General features: G+C 48.5%; 1 protein-coding gene across 1 annotated transcript; it reads left to right on the forward strand.

Moving 5' to 3' along the window:
• The first annotated feature begins 12,960 nt into the window (after positions 1-12,960).
• LOC127585953 (probable G-protein coupled receptor 139) lies at positions 12,961-19,806 on the forward strand. The gene is made up of 2 exons (XM_052043709.1): positions 12,961-13,024; positions 18,905-19,806. Exons 1-2 carry the CDS (start codon positions 12,961-12,963, stop codon positions 19,804-19,806), a joined length of 966 nt encoding a protein of 321 aa, XP_051899669.1.
• Positions 19,807-27,167: the final 7,361 nt, after the last annotated feature.

Consider the following 27,167-nt stretch of genomic DNA (forward strand, 5'->3'; position numbering starts at 1 on the left):
TTGGAATTCTCCACACTGGAGAGCCGAGGTGTCTCAGTCATTGCGTTCATTTGAAGCAAGAGTTGGAAAAACTTCAGTCTTTGAGGGAATCAATGGTTATGGGGAGAAATGGAGGGAAGTGGAGATGAGGAAGAAGGTCAGATGTTGTGGAAAATAAAATAGGATGAGTGTAAGTGGGTACTTCAGTCAGTACAGACTTGACAGGCTGAAGGGCCTGTTTCTGTGCTGTGTATCTCCATGGCTCCATAATAAAAGTGCAAAATGGTGGAGCCACTCAGCATGTCAGGCAGCATCTGTGGGGGGGGGGGGGGGGTGAAATTCCTTGCATTGGGCTGTCAGTGTACCATTGTAAACCCACGATCTCTGCCTCTGGGGACAAGGGCAGGTTGTGACTGGGTAGGACACCACCACTGTCTGGTTCCCCTCCATGTCACGCACCATTCTAACTTCAGAATATATCACCATTCCTTCCTCACTGCTGGGTCGAAATCCTGGAACTCCCTGCCATGAGAGTATCTTCACCAGAAGGAAGTCTGACAAAGGGTCTCGGACCTGGGACCTTTGTTCCTCAGAGTTGCACAGCATGGAAACAGGCCCTTTGGCCCACAGTCCGTGCTGACCACCCATTTACACCAATCCCATTTTATTCCCCCATGTCCCCATCAACTTCCCCCAGATACTACCCCTCACCTGCACATTGGGATCAATTTATAGCAGGAAATTAACCCACTGACCTACATGTCTTTGGGATGTGGAAAGAAAATGGAGCACCCAGGGGAAACCCACCCATGTGATTACAGGGAGAACATGCAGACTCCACACAGGCAGTGCTGAAGGTCAGGATTGAACCTGGTTTGGTTGAGCTGTGAGGCAGCAGGTCTACCAGCTGCACCACTGGGCATTCCTACAGCTCCACAGAGACTGCCTGACCCACTGTTTCCAGCACTACTTATTTCAGGTTTCCAGCATCTGCAGTTATTTGTTTGTTTTAATATTCAGTTGCCCACATTGATCTCCATCTCATGGTTTTGTTCACTGTCACTTCACTACCAAAGTCACTTTGCTCCCTCTGCCTCCATTTACTGGACCATCCAACCCAGAACCAACAGCAAACTCAGTCACAGGGCGTCTGGTCTGTCACCATTGATACTTATCCAGTTGGTTTTCATTGCCAGTTATAATGAAGGGCTGGGTAAAGGTGGAGTAACCACAGAGGTAATGATTTGTTTTTTGTTTGAACAGGTGGCTTGCATCACTGTTCTCGATGCAGAAACTCCTCGAAGTAGCGAGACAGCTTCGCAATCAGCCAGTTCTATAAGGCAACCTCTTGACAAACAGTGCAGCCAACTTTTGTACCTCAGCGAGAAATTTGCTTTGTAGCAAGTCGCAAATCCATAACTCCATGCAGAAATATGGTCATATGTCCCAAAGTATGATCAATGGACATGTGCTTGCAGGTGGTGGGGTGGTGATGGTGGGGTGGGTGGAGATCTCTCAGCTGTGCAGTGTCTACATGTCCCCCCTCCCACCAGAACACTGGTCTTTGTTGTTTCCCTGACTGGGAGGTGGAGATGGGGAGGAGATGGATGGTGGAAAGAGCCATGTTCTCAGCTGTAATTAGTCCTGTAATTTCTGGGTCTCCCTCCACATCCTGCAGACCTTTCTGACAGTAACTCAGTGGCTTCACCTCGGTGTGTGGACCTTGCAAATGCTGTGATCATGATTTATTTCGTTTGATGCTTCTCAAACATGTTTCTGGATGCTATGGAGCTTCAGATGTTTAAAGTCTTTGCTTTTTTTTTCTGCTTGTGTCTGATATAACTTGCAACCTGTGAAAATAAAATATGGTCCACTCAATACAAATGATGGTGTTTTCTTCATCTGCAAAGAGTGTGAAAGACAAATAATGTGATTTTTTTTTTCCCTCCCCCCCCCCCCCCCCCCCCACCCCCTCAAACAGGTTAACGGGAAAATGTTACTGCACTTAATCAGTGTTGAGATGGTGGGGGTTATAAACTTGTCTTGGTGAGGAGCTGCTGTAAAGTGTACAGTGCCAAAATGACCACTCGCTACATGCAGTAAAGCTCCAATAATCCAGGACCTGATTGTCCAGAAATCCCACTGGTTTTGGATCCAGCTCACTGGGTCCTATTTCCCATGCTCCATCTTTGAATTTGCTGGGAACCTGATCCCACACTCCCTTTAAACCCACCATAGCCCTGTTTCCTGCTCCCTTTAATATTTCTGTATTATTCATATGTACACAAATACAGTGAAATGCATCTTTTGCATAGTGTTCTGGGGACAGTCTGCAAGTGTTGCCATGCTTCTGGCACTAATGTAGCATGCCCACAACTTCCTAACACATAATCTTTGGAATGTGGGAGGAAACCCATGCAGACACAAGGAGAATCCACCATCTCCTTATAGACAGTGGCCAGAATTGAACCTGGGTCACTGGCACTGTAATAGTTATGCTAACTGCTGCACTACCATGCCTGCCCATCAGGGCCCTGTTTCCTGCTCCCTTTAAACCCACTGGGACACTGTTTCCTGCACTCCCATTTTGCTCACTTTGAATACTTTTATTTCTCATCACATGCACCTGTAAATGGAGTGATTCTGCTCAGACTGATTGAGTACCTCCTACACTGTTCCCTTGCACAATTAAAGTGCGTGCTTCCTTCCAGCATCTGTCTGCCTTGTCAAGATGGAACAGCTGAGCTCCTGAGGATTCACTTGGGGGGGGGGGGGTGGGATTTCTGGAACCTGTAGGCAGCTGTGGTTGGGTACTTTATGGTTGGCATAGCCATGGTGGGCTTAAGGGCCAGTTTCTGTGTTGTCTGACTCTGCACCTGAAGAAGGAATACTTGGGAATCATAGAAAATTGAACAAGTCTGTGATACGGCCAACTTAATTGTTGTGCCAATTGGAGAGGGATGATGGGAACATTGGCCAGTAGTGGAGGTGGTTTAAAGGTCACGTTAGAAGAAACGGGGCAGGACTGAGATCAGGGAAGTGTTTGGATTATAAGGTCTAGCGAGCTGGGGCAGAGGTAATCAAATGGAGGTTGGGTTGTAGGTTAAGTGCAGGAGAGCTGATTGTAAAATAAGCAGTCCTGATAGAAGGACAAGACCATAAATTAGAGCACCCAATTGCAGAGAGAATGGAGCAAGTGGCTGTCTGGGAAATGAAGGTAAAGTCCCATCTGTCAGGCAGAGACAATACTTGCAGGGATAAAAACAAAGACCAAAAACCAGAAAGAAAAGTGGGTTGCTGATGAATTATTGTGAAATCCACATGTAACTATTGTAACGTGAATGTTATAAATTGCTGAAAGGTTTCTGGGTCAGTGGATTACCTTTGAGCTCTCACTCGAAGTGCTCTGCAGCGTACACTGTAACAGGGCCTGAAAAAAGCAACTTGTTCCAGAAAAGCAGTACTGCTCTCTGAGATTTTCCTTCTGTGTTGTGCTGATCTGAGTCGTAATTAGGTGGGTGACTGGGCCCCTTGTGAAAGCCAGATTCAGGGTGCAGGTTTAACACACAGTCCCTCCAACAATTGATGCTGCCAGCGGGGTGCTGTACAGGATGATCGTCAGCAGTGTGGCTCCTAATCAGGTGAGTACATTTAATTTTACCACCCACAGTTCGAGTAGATGATCCCGTATTGTTGCCAGGTGACCATCAGCTGCAGTTCCAAAAGAACAAATTGGAGAGAAAGGAAGGCGTGGTGATTTTACTCGGCAAGGTTGGTGTGAGATGGAAATTAGACATCAGGTCAATAATGAGGAGAAATTAGACGTCACCTTTTTATACTGGCTATCTCCCCTCTTTCTTTCCAGTCCTGTTGAAGGGTCTTGACACGAAATGTTGACTGTCTATTTCCCTCCATAGATGCTGCCTGACCTGAGTTCCTCCAGCTTTTTGTGTGTTGCAACAGAATGCAGAACATAAGTGTTACAGTTACAGAGAGAGTGCAGTGCAGGGAGACAATAAGGTGCAAGGGCAATAATGAGGGAGATTGTGAGGTCAAGAGTTGGGGTCTGTTCAATAGACTTATAACAGCGGGATAGAAGCCTGGTGGTATGTACTGAACAACTGGGAATCTTCAACATTGCTTTTCTTAATAACAATATTTTTCCAGAAGATTAAAAGATAGTGCTCAGTCTTTTGATTTACTTATTTTCAGTTCTTTGAGATAACATGTTTTGTTGTGACCACAGTATTTGTCTTTTCAAATGCAAATGAGTGGCCAGGGCTCCTGTTTCCCTGAATGCAAATGTGTTTGTTCAGTGTTCGTCTGATAAAAGGCAAATAGGCTGTTTTGCAAATTGACTTCATTAGACCCCACCTTGCAAAGAGGGGGTGTTGGAAGAAATATGTTTTGTATTCCAAAAATAATAAAAATAGGAAATTAAATGGGAACTGCAAGAGTGCCGAGAGTAGCCAGCAAATGGTTTCGCGGATAAATATAACACAAGCTGTGCACCATTTACCCATTATCTCTGGCAAAACTGAAGGCAATGTTCTCCATCTGAGAAATAAATGAGAAGAGGGAGGGGAGATTTAATGGACGGTATCAGGAGGTGTTGCAACAGGATTGGGTGCAGTTAACACCTCAGATATTGAAACAATGGGAATGAAACTACCTCAATGCACCGTGTAATGAATTGACCTGTACGATTGGAATGCAAGACAAGTTCTTCACTGTATCTCAGTGCAAGTGAATAATAAACCAATTCCGATTCCAACATTCGATAATGGAAAACAATGTGCACAGGTGGTATCTCTGGAAGTTGTTTATTGGGAGGATGGAAATTGGATCAAATTGCCAGTAGAAAAGAGTCAGAATAATGTTGCCATGGTTTGCACAATGAACTCAGTCTATTGGCTTACCCAGTATCATGAAACCATGGGAACGTTATCGTTGTCAAAGTCGGGTTTATCGTTGTGTGCACAGGTGCAATGAAAAACTTACTTGGAGCAGCATCACAGGCACACAGCATCAGATAAGCAACATTCACAGGAAAAGCATAAATTAAATTTATTAAACAATTTTTACAAGAAACAACACAATTAGAACAAAAGAAAAACAAAGTCCATTTTAGTACAAAGTGATGAAAGTGGTCAGTGTGTTGCTGAACTGTAGTGATTAGGGTTATCTTTTACCCATTAACTTTTAAAAGTGTTTTTGGGGTAAAGTAGATTTTCTGAAATTAGATATCATCCTGTGATTGTATTGTTTGTTTTAATGTTAGTGTTGTTTAAGAGAAATGGAGGATTATGGGTTGTGTAGGAGGGAAGGGTTAGAAAGTAGGTTTATATAGGTCAGCATGGCATCATGGGCCGAAGGGCCTGTACTGTGCTGTACTTTCCTATGTTCTATGGTAGTCACATTACTTGTTAAAACCCTCGTCACTGAGACATTGCCTAAACAAGGAATGGCCATCGTAACGGCTACGTGAGAGTCAAAGGTGCTGAATTGAGCAAAGGGACAGAGAGAGACAAAAACATGCGACGTTTACTGATGAGAGAGAGAAAACGCACGCCATGTGCGCTTCAGCCTGCCTGCTTGTTCACGCCAGCCTGTTTGACTATAAGTGGCTAGAAACACTCCGTCAAAGCAGAGCTACAAACAACATCAATGTGCGCTCTCCATAGGCAAACTGTGAAGACTGGCCATCTGAGGTGATATCTGTAACTTCAAAGCAACTGGGGGTTGTAACAATAAAGTCAATTAGCTGGGCATGACTTTGAGCTCTTGATTATTGAAAAACATTTCATTTGGGATTTTGTTACAACAACCTTTCCCTCAATGGCAGTAAAACAAAAGAGCTGGTCATTGACTTCAGGAAGTGGGGCAGAGCACATGCCCCTGTCTGTATCAGTGGTACTGAGGTGGAGATGGTTGAGAGCTTCAAGTTCTTTGGTGTAAACATCACCAATAGCCTGTCCTGGTCCAGCCACAAAGATTCCATGACCAAGAAAGCTCACCAGCACCTCTACTTCCTCAGGAGGCTAAGAAAATTCAGCATGTCCCCGCTGACCCTACCAATTTTTGTAGATCCTATCCAGATGCATCACGACTTAGTATGGCAACTGCAGGAACCACAAGAAACTGCAGAGAGTTGTGGTCGTAGCTCAGTACATCACAGAAACCAGCCTCCCCTCCATGGACTCTCTCTACACCAACCAAAGACCCCACCCATCCCAGACATTGTCTCCTTTTCCCCCCTCCCATCGGGAAGTAGATACAAAAGCCTGAAAGTACATACCACCAGGCTCAAGGACAGCTTCTATCCTGCTGTTATAAAACTTTTGAACAGTCACCTAGTACGATGAGGTGGACTCTTGATCTCTCAATCTACCTCGTTATGGCCTCGCACCTTATTGTCTGCCTGCACTGCACTTTCTCTGTAACTGTAACACTTTATTCGGCATTCTGTTATTGCTCTTCCCTTGTACTACCTCTATGTACGGATGTGATGAAATGATCTGTATGGATGGCATGCAAAACAAAGTTTATCACTGTACCTCAGTACGTGTGACAATAAGATATTTATTTATTAGTCACATGTACATTGAAACACACAGTGAAATGCGTCTTTTTGCGTTACTGAGAATGTTCTGGGGGCAGCCCGCAAGTGTCGTCACTCTACCGGCGCCAACATAGCATGCCCACAGCTCCTAACCTGTATGTCTTTGGAATGTGGCAGGAAACTGGAGCAGCCGGAGGAAACCCACGCAGACACGGGGAGAATGTACAAATTGGTTCAATAGGAAGGGCTCTGAGAAAAGCAGTGAGACCCCAGACAACACACGCTGAGAGTTTCTTGAATAGCTGTTCTCTACATCACTTGTCCAGCTCCAATACTGTCACTTACACTCCTCAGTGTTGGTCACACTACCTTCTACAAAATGCACCGAGTGACTCAGAACTCTGACAGCACCTCCCCAACCTGTGACCTCTGTCACGAAGGACAAGGGAAGGAGGGTCGGGGGAACACCGCCACCCGCAGGTTCCCCTGCAAGGTGCCCACCACCCTGGTACGGAAACATAGCACGGCTGTTCTCATTGCTGGGTCGAACTCCCGGAACTCCCTGCCCGGCTGTGGGAGCATCTTCATCGGAAGGACTGCAGCGGTTGGAGAAGGCGGCCCCGCCAGCTTCTCGAGGGGCACCTGGGGATGGGCAGTAAATGCTGGGCCCTGCCGTGACACCCACATCTTGTCAATCAATGAAAGCAATTCAGAATTTACGTTGCCATGGTTTCCCAACAAGTGGAGCTTTTGTTCACTTAGAATACTTCTTGGTGAAGCAGCCAGCATAATCAAAGACCCCACCCACCCGGAACATTCTCTCTTCTCCCCTCTTCCATCTGGTAGAAGATACAGGAGCCTGAGGGCTCGTACCACCAGGCTCAAGGACAGCTTCTACCCCACTGTGATAAGACTACTGAATGGTTCCCTTATACGATGAGATGGACTCTGACCTCACGATCTACCTTGTTGTGACCTTGCACCTTATTGCACTGCACTTTCTCTGTAGCTGTGACACTTTACTCTGTACTGTTATTGTTTTTACCTGTACTACACCAATCCACTCTGTACTAACCCAATGTAACTGCACTGTGTAATGAATTGACCTGTACGATCGGTATGCAGGACAAGTTTTTCACTGTACCTCAGTACAAGTGACAATAATAAACCAATACCAATACCAATAAATGGAGTGATCCTGCTCGGTCTGATGTAGTACCTCCCACACCATTCGTTACACAGTTAAAGTGCTTCCTTCCAGCATCTGTCTGCCTTGTCAAAACGGAATATCTGGAGCTCCTGAGGAACTGTAGGCAGAGTAGATGTGGTACCTGATGGTCAGCATGGATGTGGTGGGCCGAAGGGCCTGCTTCTGTGCTGTGTGACTCGATGACCCTGTGACTCTTAGATGATGCTCTGCCTGGCCATAACCAGCTTCCCACACCTCTGGTGGACTAACCATTGCGCGCAATCTTCTGCACACTTTCTGCATTTGTGAATCTTCTTTATGACAGATGCACCGCATCATTTACCAACTCCACAAAATAAGAAATGGGAAACATATTTCCCATTCTCTCTGAGACTCAGACCAAGGTAACAGAAGTGGAAACATATACTGTTCCTCAATATAGTGTGACACATCTCCTGACATAACATTGGGACTGAATACACGAGGCAGTGCAGTAGACAAGGGGTCTGAGAAAGTTCACATCTCGGAAGCAGTCACCCTCGATTGTAATGAGTTCCACTGGGGAACATTGGAACAACATTCTACTCCCTGGTCTGTTGCAAAACAGTTGTTTAGCTTGTTTGTTCAGTGACTGTCCTTAATGTCATTTACTCTGTGCTGGTGAGGTTTCTCTCGGCTTTGAATGGAGTGGATCTGAACAGGGTGGTGACCAATCAACTTGAAGGAGCACAGCTCCTCGCAATGAACACGCAGCAGCCAATAATTGATCAGGTATCGGCCATTTACTGTCCCGTTCTGGCAGCAGTGGGTGCTCCTGAGTCCTTCTGCCCGCTGTGTGCAACCACCTTCAACCACAGCTATGGAGTGCCTGTGCATTTTGTGTACAAAGGTTACAACAAGTTTTATTTATGCACTACTTATGAAAATGCCACAATGCATTCCACAGGAGAATTACTAAAGGAGATATCTGGAAGATTAGCAGAAAACCTTGGAGATGTACAACAGCACTGGAGGTCTCTGGAACTGCGAGGCTGCAGCTGCCCTCGCTGAGTCACTGTGCTGCTGCTTGTGTGGAGAGCGGAGTAAGGTCAATGACCTTGCCTCAGTTCTAATGAAAGGGCATTAAAGTGGATCATTAAGGGTTATGGGGAACTGACACATCAGAGGATCGGTTGTGGCATCGGTTTATTATTTCCATGTGTACCGAGATACAGTGAAAAGCTTTTGTTTGTCTGCTGTCCAGACAGATCATGCCAGACATAATTACATTGACATCGTAGAAAGAAACCAGAATGCAGAATATCGTGTTGCAGTTCCAGGGAAAGTGCAGTGCCGTAGACAGGGAAAGTGCAGTGCCGTAGACAAGGAAAGTGCAAGGGCCACGGCGAGGTAGGTTGGGAGATCAAGAGTTCAACTTTTAGTGTATGAAAGTTCTGTTCAGGAGTCTGATAACAGTTGGATAGAATTTGTCCTTGAGCCTAGTGGAACGTGCTCTCGGGCTTTTGTATCTTCTGCCCGACGGGAGGGGGGAGAAGAGAGAGAGTGAGGGGGATGGTTGGGGTCCTTGATTATGTTGGCTGTTTTCCTGAGGCAGTGGGAAGTGTGGGCAGAGTCGGCAGAGGGGAGGCTTGTGTGTGTGATTAAGTTGAGGCCAGCGTAGATCAGCCATGACCATATTGAACAGTGGGGCAGGTTTGAGGGGCCGAGTGGCCTACTCCTGCTCCAACTGTCTTGCGTTCATTGACTCTTGTTTCTCCCTCTCCTCAGACGCTGCCTGACCTGCTGAGCATTTCTTCCCTTTGGAGAGATGGAGTGATAGTGACTTGGACTGATAGTGAGACAGATACAGGGTTAGATCAACAAACAGCGAGGTAAACAGATTGGTTCAGAGGCAGATAGCAAGCTAGATAACAGACAGACAAATCGGAATGCAGATAACCAGTGAGATAGACAGATAACTAAACTAACTGATGGGGAGATTGACTCATAATGAGATATATAGCTGGTGAGATAATACACAGCTCGAGATATACATTGCTCGGCATTTGGATGGACAAACAGTGAGACAACTGCATAGTTGACAATATAGATAACAAGATGGACAGATTGGTAAATAAGGCAGTCATAGAGTTACACAGCACAGAAACAGGCCCTTCGGCCCAACGTCCATGCTGATCAAGGTGCCTATCCGAGCTAGTCCCATTTGTTTGCATTTCCCTCTGAATCTTTCCTAGTCGTGTACCTGTCCAAGTGTCTTTTAAGCGTCATAACTATACCTGCCTCAACCACTTCATCTGGCAGCTCGTTCCATATGCCCACCGCCCTCTGTTGATAAACTTGCCCCTCAGATCCCTTTTAATTCTTCTCCCTCTCAGTTTAAGCCTATGCCCCCGAGCTTTGGATACCCCACCCTGGGGAAAAGACTGGTCATTCACCTTGGCATAGGTATTGAGAACACAAAGATGGGTTATGAATAAAAGATATTGGAGAAGTTACTGGGTTTTGGACAATTTAGTTGGGCTTGCACTTTGCAAAAGAGGACAGCAAATCAGTGTCAGAGGATTGGGAGGTGATCAATGAGGCAATAATGAGAGTTTGTATCAATTATGTTTCCATTGAAACCATTGGAGCAGCTCCCAATCCAAGACCCCATAGATAGTAGGAGATAAATGAGATCGGGTAAGGCTACAAACAGGGAGAGTTCTGCACGGCTGGAAGGATGTGAGACACAGGGTGAAAAATAGAAAAGAAAATAGGAGAGTAAAGAAATATGTTGTTGGACAAAATCAAAGAAAACCTTATGAAATGGAAATGGAGAGAGAACAGAGGGGAGACCGTCCCATTGGAGACCAACAGAGCAGTCTGTGTGTGGCGGTGGGAGACGTGTATGACTGTCCTGTGCCTGTCTTCATGGACGAATGGTGAGATGCAGGCATCGGCACTGAGGCAGAATATGGAGCATTGGGAATGATAAACTTAAAGACACAGAGGACACATTAAAGGATCTAGCATCTTCAACACTGGATACAGTTCTAGACCTGGATAACTTGTATTCCAGGTTTTAAGAAGAAACAGGGAAAGTGCCGTCTTTTTCCGACAAGGTGATGGAAAGCTGGAGAGTGGCTGGTGAGGTTCCGTTGTTGAGAACAGACAACCTGGGAAGATGCAGTAACTCCCACCAGTCAGCCGAACGTCAGCAGTAGGTGAGTGGTTGTAGCAGGTTCTGACGGCAGTGTGAAGCAGCACCTCGTGGACAGGTTATTCAAGGGGAACCTGCAAGAGTTTTTGAAAAGATTGTGTCTAACAAATGAATTTGTTGCACTAAGAAGGAATGTCATGGAGTCATACAACGCGGACACAGGCTGTTCGGCCCAACTCGTCCATGCCGACCAAGATGCCCATTTAGGCTAGTTCCATTTGCCTGTGTTTGATCTATATCCCTCTAAAGCTTTCCTATCCATGTACCTGTACGAGTGTCTTTTAAATGTTGTTATTGTACCTGCCTCAACCACTTCCTCTGCAGCTCGTTCTATATACCCACCATGTGAAAAAGTTGCTATTAAATCTTTCTTCTCTCACCTTAAACCTATGACCTCTAGTTCTTGATTCCCCAACCCAAAGAAAAATACTGTGACCATCCACCCTATCTATGCCCCTCGTGATTTTATACACCTCTATAAGAACACACCACAGTCTCCTGTGTTCCAAGGAATAAAGTCCTAGCCTGACAAACTTCTCGCTATAACCTAGTGCCTCGAGTCCTGGCAACATCCTGGTAAACCTCCTCTGCACTCCTTCCAGCTTAATGGCATCTTTCCTACAGCAGGTCAGAACTGAACACATTATTCCATGTTCAGCCTCACTAACATCTTGTATAACTGCAATATAACATCCCAACTTCTATACACAGTGCCCTGACTGATGAAGGCCAGCGTGCCTAAAGCCTTCTTCACCACCCTGGCTACCTGTGACACCACTTTCAGGGAACTACGTACTTGTACCCAAAGGTCCCTCTGTTCTACAGCAATGTCCTTGAGGGCTCCACATTTGAACAGTTTACAGCAAGGTGGTCCACATTGATGGGGGAAGTGAAACCCCAGCAGATCCAAGAGAAAGTGGAGGGTTGGGATTAAACTCAGTGGAGAAAGCAAGTCCCTGTGTGATGGCGGTACCCTTATGTTCCATGGTATGTGTAAGTGATTGAGGTTTAAGTAAGCAGGCAATGATTGGGAATTTTGCCAGTGGTACAAACATTGGCAGTGCGGCTGGGAGTGAGGAAGAATTCATCAGGTGGCACAAGGCTGTCAACATTAGGCACAAAATGGAAGTCAGTGGAAACAAGATATGTTGGGGTTTAACAGCACAATATTGTGTGTTTCACCTTCGGCAACATCAAAGTGATTCCCACTGAGCCAGGAGATGACAAAGGCTTTGGTGAGGGATTCATCCCCGACCCCACTGAGAGATGGGTAACATTATGGACATTAAAGTTAGTGGTCTGCATGCACTCCTTCATCAGCCAACACCACATGTCCCACAATTTCTCTCTGAACATGTTTCAGCAATGAGGCAAAGACTGAGGCCAAGAACAGCTTCTTCCCCACTGCTGTCAGACTCCGGGACCGTCCACCTCTTTCCCATCCCCTTCCCGGTGATGCTGCCATGTTCTCTGACTCTTAATTCTCCCTCTCTCGGTTATTCCCTCATTGTCACTTCAGCATTTCTGTCTGCACTACTTCAGACTGCACGGCAACCTTTGCCCCACTGTTGTTTTGTGCATGTCGCTGTATTTATTGCTGTATTTATTACTCCCATGTAAATGTTGGAAGTGGTTGATTATTGTCACACGTACCGAGATACAGTGAAAAGCTTTTGTATGTGTGCCATCCAGACGGATCATGCCACACATCAGTACATCGAGCGAGTGAATAGAAAAACAGAATGCAGAATGTAGTGTTGAGGCTGAAGTCACTGTTTACTCTGTGAGCTTCATGCCAGCAAGGAATTTCATTGCACCCTGGTGTATTCCACAATAAATTAATCTAAATCTGTATCACACTGTTCTCTGGGGAGTGCAGAACTCACGTTAATTACTGGCTTGTGATGGGGTGCATCTTCATGTTTGTACATTAGTTCTGGTTAATGACATGGGTGATGTCAGAGGAATAGGGTCGGGGATAAATCTGACCGTTTCCAAAGCTCTTCATTCAGTGCCTCCTTTTACCAGAGAATGGGGCGGCAGGCACTTCCGATTCAGATCTTCTACCCGATCCTTGCCGTGATTGGAGTACCCGGTAAGTCATTTACATCCATTATTTCCTGCAGTGGAGCCCTGTTTAGCTGCAGAGTTGCTATCTCTGCATCTTCACCTTTGTAGCAGTAACTGGTCAGAGGCAGGGATCAAGTGGCCATCTTGTTCACCTCCTCGCCATCGGTTTCGATGGGGAAAGAAGACGGCCGCTCCTATCCCGTTGGGTAGGCCTCCACCCTACCGTAAGGGACATGGGCTTCAGCCCCAGTCATGGGCTGTGGCTCACTGTTACTGTATGTGCTTGAGTCACAGAGTCACACAGCACAGAAACAGGCCCTTCGGCCCACCACACCAGACTATCGAATGGTACGGAGACACAAGAGATTGCAGACACTGGAATCTGGAGCAAAAAACAAACTCAGCGGGTCAGGCAGCATCTGCGGAGGGAAGCGGACAGTCGACGTTTTGGGTCGGGACCCTTGACCAGTCCAGTCCCACTGAGAGGTGGGTAACGTTCTGCAGGTTAAACTGGGTGGTCTACATACACTTCTTAGATCAGCCTATTCAGTTCATCCGGACTGATGAGGGGTCTTCACCCGAAACGTTGACTGTTCATTTCCCCCCATAGACGCTACCTGACCCACTGAGTTCCTCCAGCAGTTTGTTCTCTGCTCTCAAATGGTATGTTGATTTTGAATATGTTATCTGCAAATCCCATCTCAGTGGCTTGAGTAGCACCTACTGAACTTTGCTCTGTCAGAGAGAGGGAGAGAGAGACAGACAGAGGGAGAGAGGAAGATAGAGAGACAGACAGACAGATACAGACAGGTAGACAGACAAAGAGAGAGGGAGGGGGGGAAGAGAGAGACAGACAGATGGAGAGAGGAAGAGAGAGAAGGGGAGAGGGAGATAGAGTGACAGACAGACAGATACACAGGTAGAGGGAGAGGGAAAAAGTGAGAGAGAGAGAGACAGAGAGAACGCTGCATTGTTGATGTGAAGTGCTAACGTTTTTTGTATAAATACATGGTTTCATCCCAGGTTAGATTCTGAGTCATCGTTAACCCAGCCCCTTTTGTGAAAGGGAACGGTTGCTCCTTCCCCTTCATTCGGGAAACAGGACCAGGTTTTGAATGGCCCCGTTTAGTGGGTGCACTGGGTGCCGATTGTCCTCACTGGCTTTACACCCAGCACTCAACATCTAAACTTACACCCATGTTTCTGGAGAAACAGCACAGACTAGGGGATGATTGTGAGTAAGCCCAAACATGGAGAGTCCAAGGATCTCAGCCAGTCCTCCGTCTTGAGGGATTTTACCAACATAAAGAATAGATGCAGGAGCCGGTCAACTGGCCTCTCGAGTTGACCATTGAATGTCGTGGCTGAGCGGATCTTCCCTTCAGATCCACTTCCCTGACTGTTTCCCAGGACTGGTGACACCCACACACTCTGGAATTCTATCCCTCTACACCCTGGACCTATCCAATAATTCAGGAAAGTGACTTGGGGCAGAGGGTTAATGCAACATCTCCCATCCCATGGGTTAAACTGAAACTGTTTCCTCTGAGAGTAATACAGCATGGAATTAGGCCCTTTGGCCCAACTTGTCCAACCCAACCATGGTGACCACCATTTGCCCTCATTTGCCCCATATCCCTCTAAACCCTTCCTAACAATGTGTTTGTCCGGATGTCGTTTAAATGTTGTTATTGTACCTGCCTCAAACACTTCCTCTGGCAGCTCGTTCCACATACTCACCAAGAAGGTTTCATTGGGAAACCTTTGCCTAGTAACTGGATCGTCACTCTCCCCTGGTGTGTGAAACATGCGCTTACTTGTGGCAAAGAGTCGACCCGCTTCTATTCCATTGGGCAGGTGCGGAGTCCTCCGCTGTACCTTGTGGGTCACGGGATTGAGTCCTGTCGCTACCTGTGGCGAAGTAGTATTCAAAGCTGGTCGAATTCTGATAGGACATACAGGATAAATGGCAGTGATCTTAGGAGCCTTGATGTTCAGAGGGACCTGATCATGTAGGTCCATTCCTCCCTGAAAGTGGTGCTGCAGGTGGAAAGGGTAGAGAAAAAGGCACAGTATGCTTGCCTTCATGGGCTGAAGCATTGAGTATGAGAGTTGGAATGTCAGGTTGCAGTTGTGTAAGATGTAGAACATAGAACACTACAGCATAGTACAGGCCCTTCGGCCCACAATGTTGTGCCGACATTTTATCCTGCTCTAAGATCTATCTAACCCTTCCCTCCCACATCGCCCCCTATTTTTCTATCATTCATGTGTCTATCTAAGTCTCTTAAATGTCCCTAATGTATCTGCACCCGCAACCTCTGCAGGCAGTGCGTTCCACGCACCCACCACTCTCTGTGTAAAAAAACTTACCCCAGACATCCCCCTTATACCTTCCTCCAATCACCTTAAAATTATGTCCCCTTGTGTTAGCCATTGTCACCCTGGGAAAAGGTCACTGACTGTCCACTCGATCTATGCCTTTTATCATCTTGTACACCTCTATCAAGTCCCCTCTCATCCTCCTCCTCTCCAAAGAGAAAAGCCCTTGCTCACTCAACCTATCTAACTGTCCTGATTCGACTGTACTTGGAGTATAGTTCTGGTTGCCACATTATAGGAAGGACATGGTAGCAATAGAGAGAGCACAGAAGAGACTCACCAGGACGTTGCCTGGAATGGAGATCTCGAGTTATAAGGAGAGATTGGACGGACTGGGTCTGTTCTCACTGGAACCGGTGATTGAGAGGAGATGTAGATGTTTACCAAGTTATAAGGGGCATGGGTAAGAAAGATAGTCAGTGTCTTTTTCCCAGGGCAAGGGAATCTAGAACTAGGGGGCACAGGTATAAGGAGTGAGGGGAGAAATTTAAAGAAGATACGAAGGTAAGTTTTTCACACAGAAGGCGGTGAGTATTTGGAACGAGCTGCCAGATGAGGCTGCAGAGGCAGATACATTTAAAGATACTTGGGCAGGTATTTGGATGGGAAAAGAGAAGGAGGGATACGGGTGTGATGTAGGCAAATGGGGTTTGTGTAGCAGGGATCGTGGTCAGGAAGGACAAGGAGTGCCTGTTTCTGTACTGTACCATTCTGCGACTCTCTGAAGCATTTTGCTTTTGGAATCACACGCTGAAGTAGGGAGTTAATGTTGCAATGCCTGATTACTGGGACATTAAAGAAACCCACAGCATTCCAGGAGTGGTCTGGCAGCTCAAAGCCCTGCCAGATTGTGGGAATGCAGGAGGGGCACTTAGCAATTTCCTGAGTGTGGGGGTGTCCTCCCCCAGATAGAGGTTTGAGCGGGCCCTGCGCTGTGACTACCTCTGTCCGGCCGATCAGAGGACCAGAGGTGGTAGACTGCAGATGTGGCTGAGGGGTAGAAGGAAAGTGGGGGTGGGGAGGGGGGGGGAAGGGAGCTGAGTGGGATTAGTGATTGAGGAGAGGGAGTGGTGAGTGAGGGGTGAGTGGTGCAGGAGGTGTGTGAGGGCCAGAGTTTGAGAAAACGGCGGGGAGGGAGTAGCTGAGTGGAGGAGGTTCTGCAGCTCATTCGTGACTTGTATAGAGATGATGAAGGACAGACTCCTTTATCTTAATCATAGGACGGGGGAGCGGGAGATGCTGTGTGCAAGACATCAATGTCACAGCCCAGACCCTTTAGATCACAGTATATAGAACATAGGACATAGCACATAGAACATAGGACATAGGACGGAGAACATAGAACAGTACAGCTCAGGAACAGGGTCTTCGGCCCACAATGTCTGTGCTAACCACAATGCCAATTTAAACTAATCCCAGCTGTCTGCACATGATCCATATCCCTCCAGTCCTTGCCTGTTCAAGTGCCTGTCTGAATGCCCCTTAAATGTTGCTGTTGTATCTACTTCTACTGCCTCCCCTGGCAGTGTGTGGCAGGCACCTACCACTCTCTGTGTAAAGACACTTGCCTTGTAAATCCCCTTTAAGCTTTCCCCCTCTCACCGTAAAGCTGTGCCCTCCAGTATTTGACATTTCTACTCTGGGATAAAAACTCTAACCATCTACTCTACCTATGCCTCTTGTAATTTTATAAACCTCTATCGGGTGTCCTGTCAAGGTTATTTGACAATTCCTACATGATGTGCTCCAAGTTTTACTGTGAATGCTCCACAAAGGTAGTAGGTCGCACCCAAAGGCGAATCATGGAGCGATCATTCTGGGCAACCTGTGACGTTCATTAGACGAGGTGTGAAATCACCAGCCGGGTTCAGGGGAACTGAACGCGATCACAATGGGAGCACCTTCACCCAGAAATGATCACCGGCGCTATCTAACCAGGGAAACAGTCGTTCTACTGCACAGTTGGGTAAATGGATCCAACAACTAGGTTTGTAAATCTACCGCAAGGGAAAAAGTGTGACAGGAGAGAGACCACTGCTCTGTGCCACCTTTAACAATCACAGTCAGTTGAGTTCCTAGAGCTGTGGTAACAGTGGCCACTGTAACTTTGAGCACTAATTAATCCCTTATTCAAAATTAGCGGCAAAGGGGATGTTGGCATCTCGCCATCTTCTCTGCAGTCCCTGGCAGCATCACCCACCGCCCCATCCGCCCGGCACTGGGGTCGGGACACACTCGGCCAACATCTGGTGGTGTCAGGTGGGTGGCCGAGGGTCCTGAGGGTCTGGGGGGGGGTGGAAGGGGGGTTGGGTGGAGGAAGTTGGGGTGGGTGGGGATTGTCCCTGGACACGCTGCCGGTCCCTGTCTGGTGGGGGCAGGGGTGAAGTGGAAGGCGATGGGCAGCCAGGGAGTGGCACCGGAGGGGGTGGATGGGGGCGGCTGGGGTAGAGGGGAGACGGGGATGGGTGGATGGGGAGTGGGGGGGGGGTGGTGGACGAGGTAGGGGGGGTTTAGGGAGCTGTGGTTGGGGGCGGGGTGGTGAGGGGGGAACGGAAGCGGAGGACGTGGTAGGTGGCAGGAAGGGGGAGGGATCCGTGATGGAGGAGGGAAGGAGGGGAGGAGGGAACAGAGGGAGGAGGGAGTTGGTGAATGAAGGAGGGTATGCAGAAGAGAGGGAGGGGGGATCAATGAGAGGGAAGGGGAGGGAGGAGGGAACGGGGAGGGGGAGTGGAGGAGGTTGTAGAGAAGAGGATGAAGGGAAAGTGAATCAGAGGGAGGAGGGAACGTGGGGGTGAGTTAAGGCCTTTGTGGAGAAGGAGTGAATTGGAGGGAAGGGGCCGGGAGAAGGGAGCAGAAGGGGGGGGGGGTGCAGAGGTGGGGTGAGTGGGAGGGGAGGAGGGAGCAGAGGGATCAATGAGTGAACGAGTTTGTGCAGAGGAGACTGAGGGAGGGGAATTCCAGGGGCAATAACATTAGGTGATCCAGTGACCCGGGATCGATCCTGACCTCAGGCGCTGTCTGTGTGGAGTTTGCACGCGCTCTCTGTGGGTTCCCCCCCCCCCCCCCAGGTGCTCCGGTTTCCTCCCACATCCCAACGATGTGCGGGGTCGGTGGGTTAATTGGCTGCTGAAAATTGCTCCCCAGTGTTTGGGGGGGGGAAGTTGACAGAAGTGTGGGGAGAATGAAATGGGATCAGTGCAGGATCGGTGTAAGTGGGTGCTTGAGGGTCGGCACGGACTCAATGGGCTGAAGGGTCTGTCTCTGTGAAGCCATGACATCATGATCCCAATTTCTGAATCCTGCAAATCCAAAGAGAGCGGGTGCTGGAAGTTCCTGACGAAGGGTCTTTGACCTGAAACACTGTCTCTGTTCCTCCCTCCGCAGTCGCTGCCTGACCTGCTGAGTGTTTCCATCCTTGACCTGAAACAATGACTCTGTTCCTCCCTCCACAGTCACTGCCTGACCTGCTGAGTGTTCCCAGCATCTTCCCTCACCACCTCTCACTGTTTTACATTTCTTCCAGTCAACCTGTTGTCCTTCCTGATCCTGCTCCAAGGGAAGTGTGGTCTCTCCAAAGAGATCACCCGCTACATGATGGCCATGACAGTGGGAGATCTCATGGTGCTGGTTTTCAACGTGACAGTCAGCCAGATCGTTCGGAATCATTCCCCGGACTCGGTCCTCAAGTACACTCCCGTGTGCCGGGCCAGCGCCTTCCTCCAGGGCTTCAGCCTACAACTCACCTCCTGGTTCACCGTGTCTTTCACCTTTGACCGCTTTGTGGCCATTTGTTGTGGGGAGCTCAGGCTGAGATATTGCACTGAGAGGACAGCTGCTGTGGTCCTGACAGCTGTCTCCCTGATCAACGTATTAACCAACATCCCTCTGCCTTTCGGCTACGAGCCCTGCTTCACCGTTAACCGTGTCCAGTATGGTTGCTGCACCACGGTGGGGTCTCTCGCTTCTCCGGTGTGGGCAGCTCACCGTTGGGTCACCATGCTCTCCACCACGTTCCTCCCCATCCCTGCCCTCTTGCTGCTGAACTCGCTGACCGCCAGGCACATCCTTGTGGCCAGCAGGGCTCGCAGAGCCCTGAGGATCGGTCGCCGCGGAGACCCCAGGGGTGACCCCGAGCTCAAAGGTCGGAGGACGTCCATCGTCCTGCTCTTTGCCGTCTCAGGAAGCTTCATCGCTATGTCGGCTCCCATCAGCGTGATCCACGCCTGGGTCGGTGTCACCGAGACTGTCACCTTTAAAGGGTCCAGCTCGCTGTATTTGGCCGTACAAATTACGTTCCTGCTGATGTGCACTGGTTCCTGCACAAATACCTGTGTTTATGCTTTGACCCAGAGCAGATTCAGAGCGCAGATGAAAGCCGTGGTGAAATCTCCCTTCGCTCCTCTTATTAAACAATTTTCACAATGACATGATCGTCACTGCCAAGTGTTTGCCTTGGTTCAATGGAACCTTGACATCATATGGAGGAGGCGCCTCGCCATTCATTAGTCCATGTACAATCCTCCGCATGGGAATTCCTATGCACGGATCCACATTTCCTTACCACACTGGCTGCAATTTAGGCCCAGCAAGTCTACGTCGTAATCTCATCCCCCAATGAATGTTCCCTGTAACTTATTCTCCCCACAGCCCCATCAGTTCCACTCACCTGCAACCCCTAGGGCCAATTTACAATGGCCAGTCAACTCAGCAACCTGTGCGTCTTGGGGGTGTGGGATGAAACTGGAGCATCCACCCGGTGACAGGGAGGATGTACAAACTCCACACACAGACAGCGCCGGAGGTCGGGATCGAACCTGGGTCTCTGGAGCTGAGAGGCAGCAGCTCTACCACTGTGCCACCCTTCAGCAGATATCAATGCCCAGGTTCTTTGAACATCAAAAGTAAAGAAGATCATGATCAAGACCTTGAAACAGCACTTGTGAACCAAATATAATGATAGAATACTTAGAGAACGACAGGTGTAAGGAGCATTCAATGGATTAACCCACCAACCTGCACTTTTTTGGGCTGTGGGGGGAAACCAGAACATGTGGGGGAACAGGGAGAATGTGCAAACTCCACACAGTCAGCACCAGAGGCCAGGGTTGAACTCCAGTAGCATTAAGGTGACATCTAGCACCTACTTACACTAATCCTTTACTGATTCCATTAGCTCCAGTTGTACTCACAGCATTGGTACATCATGAAGTCAGGATAAAGAAAAGCTTCTATCACGATGCAGTCTGGATACACATTAAACCTCCCTCTCAACCATCCCATCACACACTCCCAGGGCAGGGATTGTGTAGTCGAGATACCCAGTAAAACTCCGTCAACATTGTCCCATCGCACACTCCCAGGCCAGGTACAGTGTTGGCTGTATACAGAGTAACCTGCTCCACACTGTCCCATCGCACACTCCCAGGGAAGGAGTGGCCCCTGTGGAAAGAAGGCACTGATGAAGGCAAAGGACCATGAGGTGACCTCTCTGGGAAGTGAGGACAGCTTGTGTCTGAGCTCAACCCTGGGTCCAACCTGGGATAGCCCACCTACCCATTGTCTGAGCTCAACCCTGGGTCCAACTCAGGAGATCCCACCTACCCCTTGTCTGAGAACCCTGGGTCCAACCCAGGATAGCCCACCTACCCCTTGTCTGAGCTCAACCCTGGGTCCAACCCAGGATAGCCCACCTACCCCTTGTCTGAGCTCAACCTTGGGTCCAACCTGGGATAGCCAATCTACCCCTTCTCTGAGCTCAACCCTGGGTCCAACCCAGTTGAGCCCACCCACCTACCCCTTGTCTGAGCTCAACCCTGGGTCCAACCCGGGATAGCCCATCTACCCCTTGTCTGAACTCAACCCTGCGTCCAACCCAGGTGAGCCCACCCACCTACCCCTTGTCTGAGCTTAACCCTGGGTCCAACCCAGGTGAGCCCACCCACCTACCCCTTGTCTGAGCTTAACCCTGGGTCCAACCCAGGAGAGATCACCTACCCCTTGTCTGAGTTCGGCCTTAGATCCAACTCAGGAGAGCCCACACACCCACCCCCCTGTCTGAGAACCCTTAGTCCATCCCAGGAGTGACCACCAAGCCCTTGCCTGACGTTGACCTTTGGTCCGGGAGAGGTCACCTGCCCCATGCTTGATCCAGGGCTCCAGGGAGCCAGGCAGAAGGAGTGTGCATGTGCAGAAATGACAGAGAACCCATCGGTGACAGAGGACTCTGAGCATCCCGAGGGTCCTGAGCACAGAGGTCATTTTGTAAGGGGGGGGAGTGGGTAGACCGTTCCCCTTCTACTTGTGCATAGCCTCTGCTATCACCTCTCTCCTGGCCATGACCTCTGCACTGACACCCCCTATCCCATGGCATGAGGGGAAGATGGTGAGGGTAATCCCTCCCGCGGGACTGAGTGGCAGTTCCCCTCTGCTGGGGGAATGGTGGTCTTCACAGATGCAAGGTCTCCCTCTGTCAGTTGGTCAGGAGCCCTGGGAAAGGGGGAGGGCATCGTAGTTCGCAATATGATTCTGATCCCATCAATATGTACGAGAAAAAATGTTTTACTCAGCAACTAGTAACAAGGAGAAAACAGTTTACACTACTACAGTGAAGTTGCGTATCCCTACTGTTAGCAGGGACCCCTGGTGACAGCAAATATAAGAGTCGGCAGCAGACTGAGATGAAATTACTCAGGGATCATCCAATGAGGCTATATGGGTGGAGCTAAGAAATAAGAAGGGGGTGATCACCTTTTTGGGATTGTACTATAGGTCCCCAAAGAGTCAACAGGAATTGGAGGAACAAATATGCAGGGAGATTGTGGAGAATTGCAAGAATAATAGTGTTGTCATAGTAGGGGGTTTTAACTTTCATAACATCGACTGAGACTGCCATAGCGTTAAGGGATGGAATTTGTTAAGTGTGTTCAGGAGAGTTTCCTTAGGCAAGATATAGAAGGCTATACTACTAGGGAGAGGGCAAAGCTTGACCTCTTGGGTAAGAGGGCAGGGCAAGTGAGTGAGGTGTCAGTGGTGGAGGACTTTGGGACAAGTGACCACAGTTCCGTTAGTTCGAAAAGAGCTATGGAAAGGGACAGAACTGGTCCACAGGATCAAATTCTAAATTGGGTCAAGGGGAATTTTGACAGTGTTAGACAGGAGCTTGCAAAGGTTAATTGGAGCAGATTGTTTCCAAGCAAAGAGACCTCTGGAAAGTGGGAGGCTTTTAAAAGTGAAATAGCGAAAGCTCAAGGTCTGCACATTCCTGTTAGAGTGAAGGGGAAGGCTAGTAGGAGTAGGGAACTATGAGGCCTGGCTGGGATAAAGAAGGAAGCATGAGTCAGGTACAGGCAGCTGGGATTAAGTGAATCCCTGGAGGAGTATAGGGGATGCAGGAGTGTACTCAAGTTGGAAATCTGGAGGGCAAAAAGGGGACATAAGATGACCTTGGCAGGGAAGATTAAGGAGAATCCGAAGAAATTTTGTAAGATAAGATCTCTTTATTACTCACATGTACATCAAAACACACAGTGAAACGCATCTTTTGCGTAGAGTGTTCTGGGGGTCCGCCTGCAAGTGTCGCCACGCTTCCGGCGCCAACATAGCATGCCCACAACCTCCTAACCCGTACGTCTTTGGAATGTGGGAGGAAACCAGAGCACCCGGAGGAAATCCACGCAGACACACGGGGAGAACGTACAAACTCCTTACAGACAGCGGCCGGAATTGACTCTGGGTCACTGGCGCTGTAATAACGTTACGATAACTGCTACACTACAGTTAAGAAGAGTAACTCGAGAGAGAATAGGTTCCCTCAAAGACCAAAGGGGACACCTTTGTGTGGAGCCACAGGAGATGGGTGAAGTCCTCAATGAACAGTTCTCCTCTGCTTTTACTGTGGAGAAAGACATGAAGACTTGAGAATTCAGAAAAGCTGATGGGGATGTCTTGGGGATAGTTTGCGGTACAATAGAGGAGGTGCTGGACATCGTTAGATGTATGAAGATGGACAAATCTCTGGGGTTGACCAGGTATATCCAACAGTGGGAACAAAGGAGACCTCTTCTGGTAGGCTGCCTGTGACTGATGGTTTTCCTCAGGGGTCGGTGTTGGGTCTGCTACTTTTCACGTGATCTGGATGTCGGAATTGATGGCTTTGTGGCCAAGTTTGTGGATGATACAAAGATAGGAGGAGGGCAGGTAGTGTTGAGGAAGCAGGGTGTTTGCAGAAGGACTTGGACAGGTTGAGAGAATGGGCAATGAAGTGACAGATGGTATACAGTGTAGGGAAGTGTATGGTCATGCACTTTGGTAGAAGGAATAAAGGTGTAGACTATTTTTTAAATGGGGAACAAATTCAGAAATCGGAGGTGCCAAAGGACTTGGGAGTCCTAGTGCAGGATTCCCTAAAGGTTAACTTTCAGGTTGAGTCGGTAGTAAAGAAGGCAAATGCAAGATTTGAGAGGACTAGAATATAAAAACAAAGACGTAATGCTGAGGCTTTATAAGACCACATTTGGAATATTGTGAGCAGTTTTGGGCCCCATATCTAAGGAAGGATGTGCTGGCATTGGAGAGGGTCCAGAGGAGGTTTGCAAGAATGATCCCAGGATGAAAGGGTTAATGTATGAGGAGTGCTTGATGGCTCTGGGACTGTACTCGCTGGGACCTCATTGAAACCTACTGAATACTGAAAGGCCTGGATAGAGTGGACGTGGAGAGGATGTTTCCAGTAGTGGGAGAGTCTAGGACCAGAGGGCACAGCCTCAGAATAGAAGGATGTCCCTTCAGAACAGAGATGAGGTGGAATTTCTTCAGCCAGTGGTGAATCTGTGGAATTCATTGCCACAGACGGCTGTGGCAGCCAAGTCATTGGGTGTATTTAAAGCAGAGGTTGATAGATTCTTGATTAGTGAGGGCGTCAAAGGTTACGGGGAGAAGGCAAGAGAATGGGGTTGAGAGGGAAAAATAAATCATCCATGATCGAATGGCAGAGCAGACTCGAAGGGCTGAATGGCTCAATTCTGCTCCTATGTCTTATGGTCTTTAAAACACAGTGGGAGGCTCGAGAAGAAACTGTGGGAGCCCAGGTTGAGATATTTGCATCAACGTTAGCCATGGGTGAGGTGCCGGTAGACTGGAGGTTAGCGAATGTTGTGCCTTTATTTATAAATGGCTGCAATGAAAAACTTGAGAACTATAGACCAGTAAGTCTAACATCTGTGGTCGGCAACTTACTGGCGAGGATTCTGAGCGATAAGATACACATGCATCTGGAAAGACAAGGATTGATTAGGGGTATGGGAGATCATGTCTTACGAAAACGATTGAGTTTTTTGATGGTGTGACCAAGAAGGTCGATGATGGCAGGGCGGTGGATGTGGTCTACATGGATTCCAGTAAGGTCTTTGATAACGTTCCATGTGCTAGGCTGCTCTGGAAGGTTAGATTGTAGGGAATCCAGGGGGAGCTGGCTAATTGGATGTACAATTGGCCTGATGATTGGAAGCGGAGGGTGATGGTAGAAGGTCGTTTCTCGGACTGGAGGCCCGTGACGAGTGGTGTGCCGCAGGGGCTGGTGCTGGGTCCATTGTTGTTTGTCATCTATATCAATGATTTGGACGAGAATGTGCAAGGCATGGTTAGTAAAATAGTCACTAAAACATATGGTATCGTTGACAGTGAAGTAGGTTATAAAGAATTACAGTGGGATCTTGATCAGCTGGGATGACAAATGCAGTTTAATTCAGATGTGCAAGGTGTTGCATTTTGGAAAACCAAATCAAGGTAGGACTCTCACAGTGAACAGCAGGGCCCTGGGGAGTGTTGGAGAACAGAGGGACCTTGGAGTTCAGGTCCACGGTTCCCTGAAAGTGGAGTCACAGGTAGACAGACTGGCCTTCATCAGTCGGGGCGCTGAGTATAGAAGTTGGGAGGTCACGGTGCGGTTGTACAGGACGCTGGTGAGGCTGCACTTGGAGTATTGTGTTCAGTTTTGGTCACCCTGCTATAGGAAAGATGTTCTTAAACTGGAAAGAGCGCAGAAAAGATTTACAAAGATCTTGCCAGGACTCGAGGGATTGAGTTAGAGGGGGAGTTGGACAGGCTAGGACTTTTTGGCTTGGAGCCTAGAAGGCTGAGAGGTGATCTTATAGAGGTGTATAAAATCATGAGGGGCACAGATAGGGTGAACGTTCACAGGTCTCAGTCTTTTCCCCAGGGTTGGGGAAGCAAGAACTAGAGGACATAGATTTAAGGTGAGAGGGGAAAGATTTAATAGGAACTTGAGGGGAAACTTTTTTTACACAGAGGGTGGTTCGTATATGGAACCAGCTGCCAGAGGAAGTGGTTGAGGCAGGTACCATAACACTTTTAGAAAACGCTTGGACAGGTACATGGATTAGGAAAGGTTGAGAGGGATGTGGGCCAAATGTGGGCAAATGGGGCTAGCTTGGATGGGCATATTGGCTGGCATGTACCATTGGGCCAAAGGGCCTGTTTCCTTGCTGTATGATTCAGTCTCTAAAAGTATAGACACAAGAGGTTCTGCAGAAGCTGGAATCTGGAGCAACACACAATCTGCCGGAGGAACTCAGTGGGTCGAGCAGCATCTGTGGGGGGGGGGAAGGAATTGTTGACGTTTCGGGTCGAGGCCCTGCATCAGGACATTAGAATGTGTTGGGTGAGTAATAGAAGTGACATCCGATGGTCCAGAATATCTGCCGGTCCAGCACCCCCCAAGGTGCTGGATTATCAGAGTTTTCCTGTAGCAGGTCTCCGTCACCTTTCTGCGATGCTGAAGGCCACGTCCCAGTCTGTGTCATATTTAACGCTGCGATGGGCTTACGGCCATCGCTAACCCCACCCCTTTCCGCCCCAGTCACATTGCCCCCGCCTCAGCTCGCCCCTGCCTTGTATGCCTGTTCTCCCTGCGACCCTGTGGGTCTCCCATGGGTGCTCCGGTTTCCTCCCACATCCCAACGACGTGCGGGTCGGTGGGTTAATTGGCCGCTGTAATTTGCTCCCTAGCGTGTCGGTGAGGGGTAGAATCTGGGGAGAGTTGGTGGGAATGTGGGAACAGTGGGTCACAGGGAAGTAAGTGGGGGAAAGGGGACTGATGGAATTGCTCAAGAACCATCAGGGACTCAGTGGGCTGAATGGCCTCCTGGTTCAGTAGAAGTGTGAATTGTGACCTTGCGCGGTCTAGTTCTGGTCGCCTCATTATAGGAAGGATGTGGAAGCATTGGAAAGGGTGCAGAGGAGATTTACCAGGATGCTGCCTGGTTTAGAGAGGATGCATTATGAGGAGAGACTGAGGGAGCTGGGGCTTTACTCTTTGGAGAGGAGAAGGATGAGAGGAGACATGATAGAGGTGTACAAAATATTAAGAGGATTAGATAGAGTGGACAGCCAGTGCCTCTTTCCCAGGGCACCAATGCTCAATACAAGAGGGCATGGCTTTAAAGTAATGGGTGGGAAGTTCAAAGGAGATATCAGAGGGAGGTTTTTCACCCAGAGAGTGGTTGGGGCATGGAATGCGCTGCCTGGGGTGGTGGTGGAGGCAGGTACATTGGTCAAATTCAAGAGATTACTAGATAAGCATATGGAGGAATTTAAAATAGAGGGATATGTGGGAGGAAGGGGTTAGATAGTCTTAGGTGAGGTTTAAAGGTTGGCACAACATTGTAAACCGAAGGGCCTGTATTGTGCTGTACTGTTCTATGTTCTATGTACAGTGCACACAATGCACACATTTTGCATTCACAAAGATCGTCAGATTCTGTCAGTCT

Source organism: Pristis pectinata, chromosome 34 (assembly GCF_009764475.1).
Source record: "Pristis pectinata isolate sPriPec2 chromosome 34, sPriPec2.1.pri, whole genome shotgun sequence".
NCBI lineage: Eukaryota > Metazoa > Chordata > Chondrichthyes > Rhinopristiformes > Pristidae > Pristis > Pristis pectinata.

What these genes read in the sequence shown, in the direction of transcription:
- LOC127585953 (XM_052043709.1), top strand. Translation starts at nt 12,961, where the DNA reads ATGGGGCGGCAGGCACTTCCGATTCAGATCTTCTACCCGATCCTTGCC. An exon ending in TGCCGTGATTGGAGTACCCG is followed by an intron (nt 13,025 to 18,904) that starts GTAAGTCATTTA and finishes CATTTCTTCCAG; the next exon opens with TCAACCTGTTGTCCTTCCTG.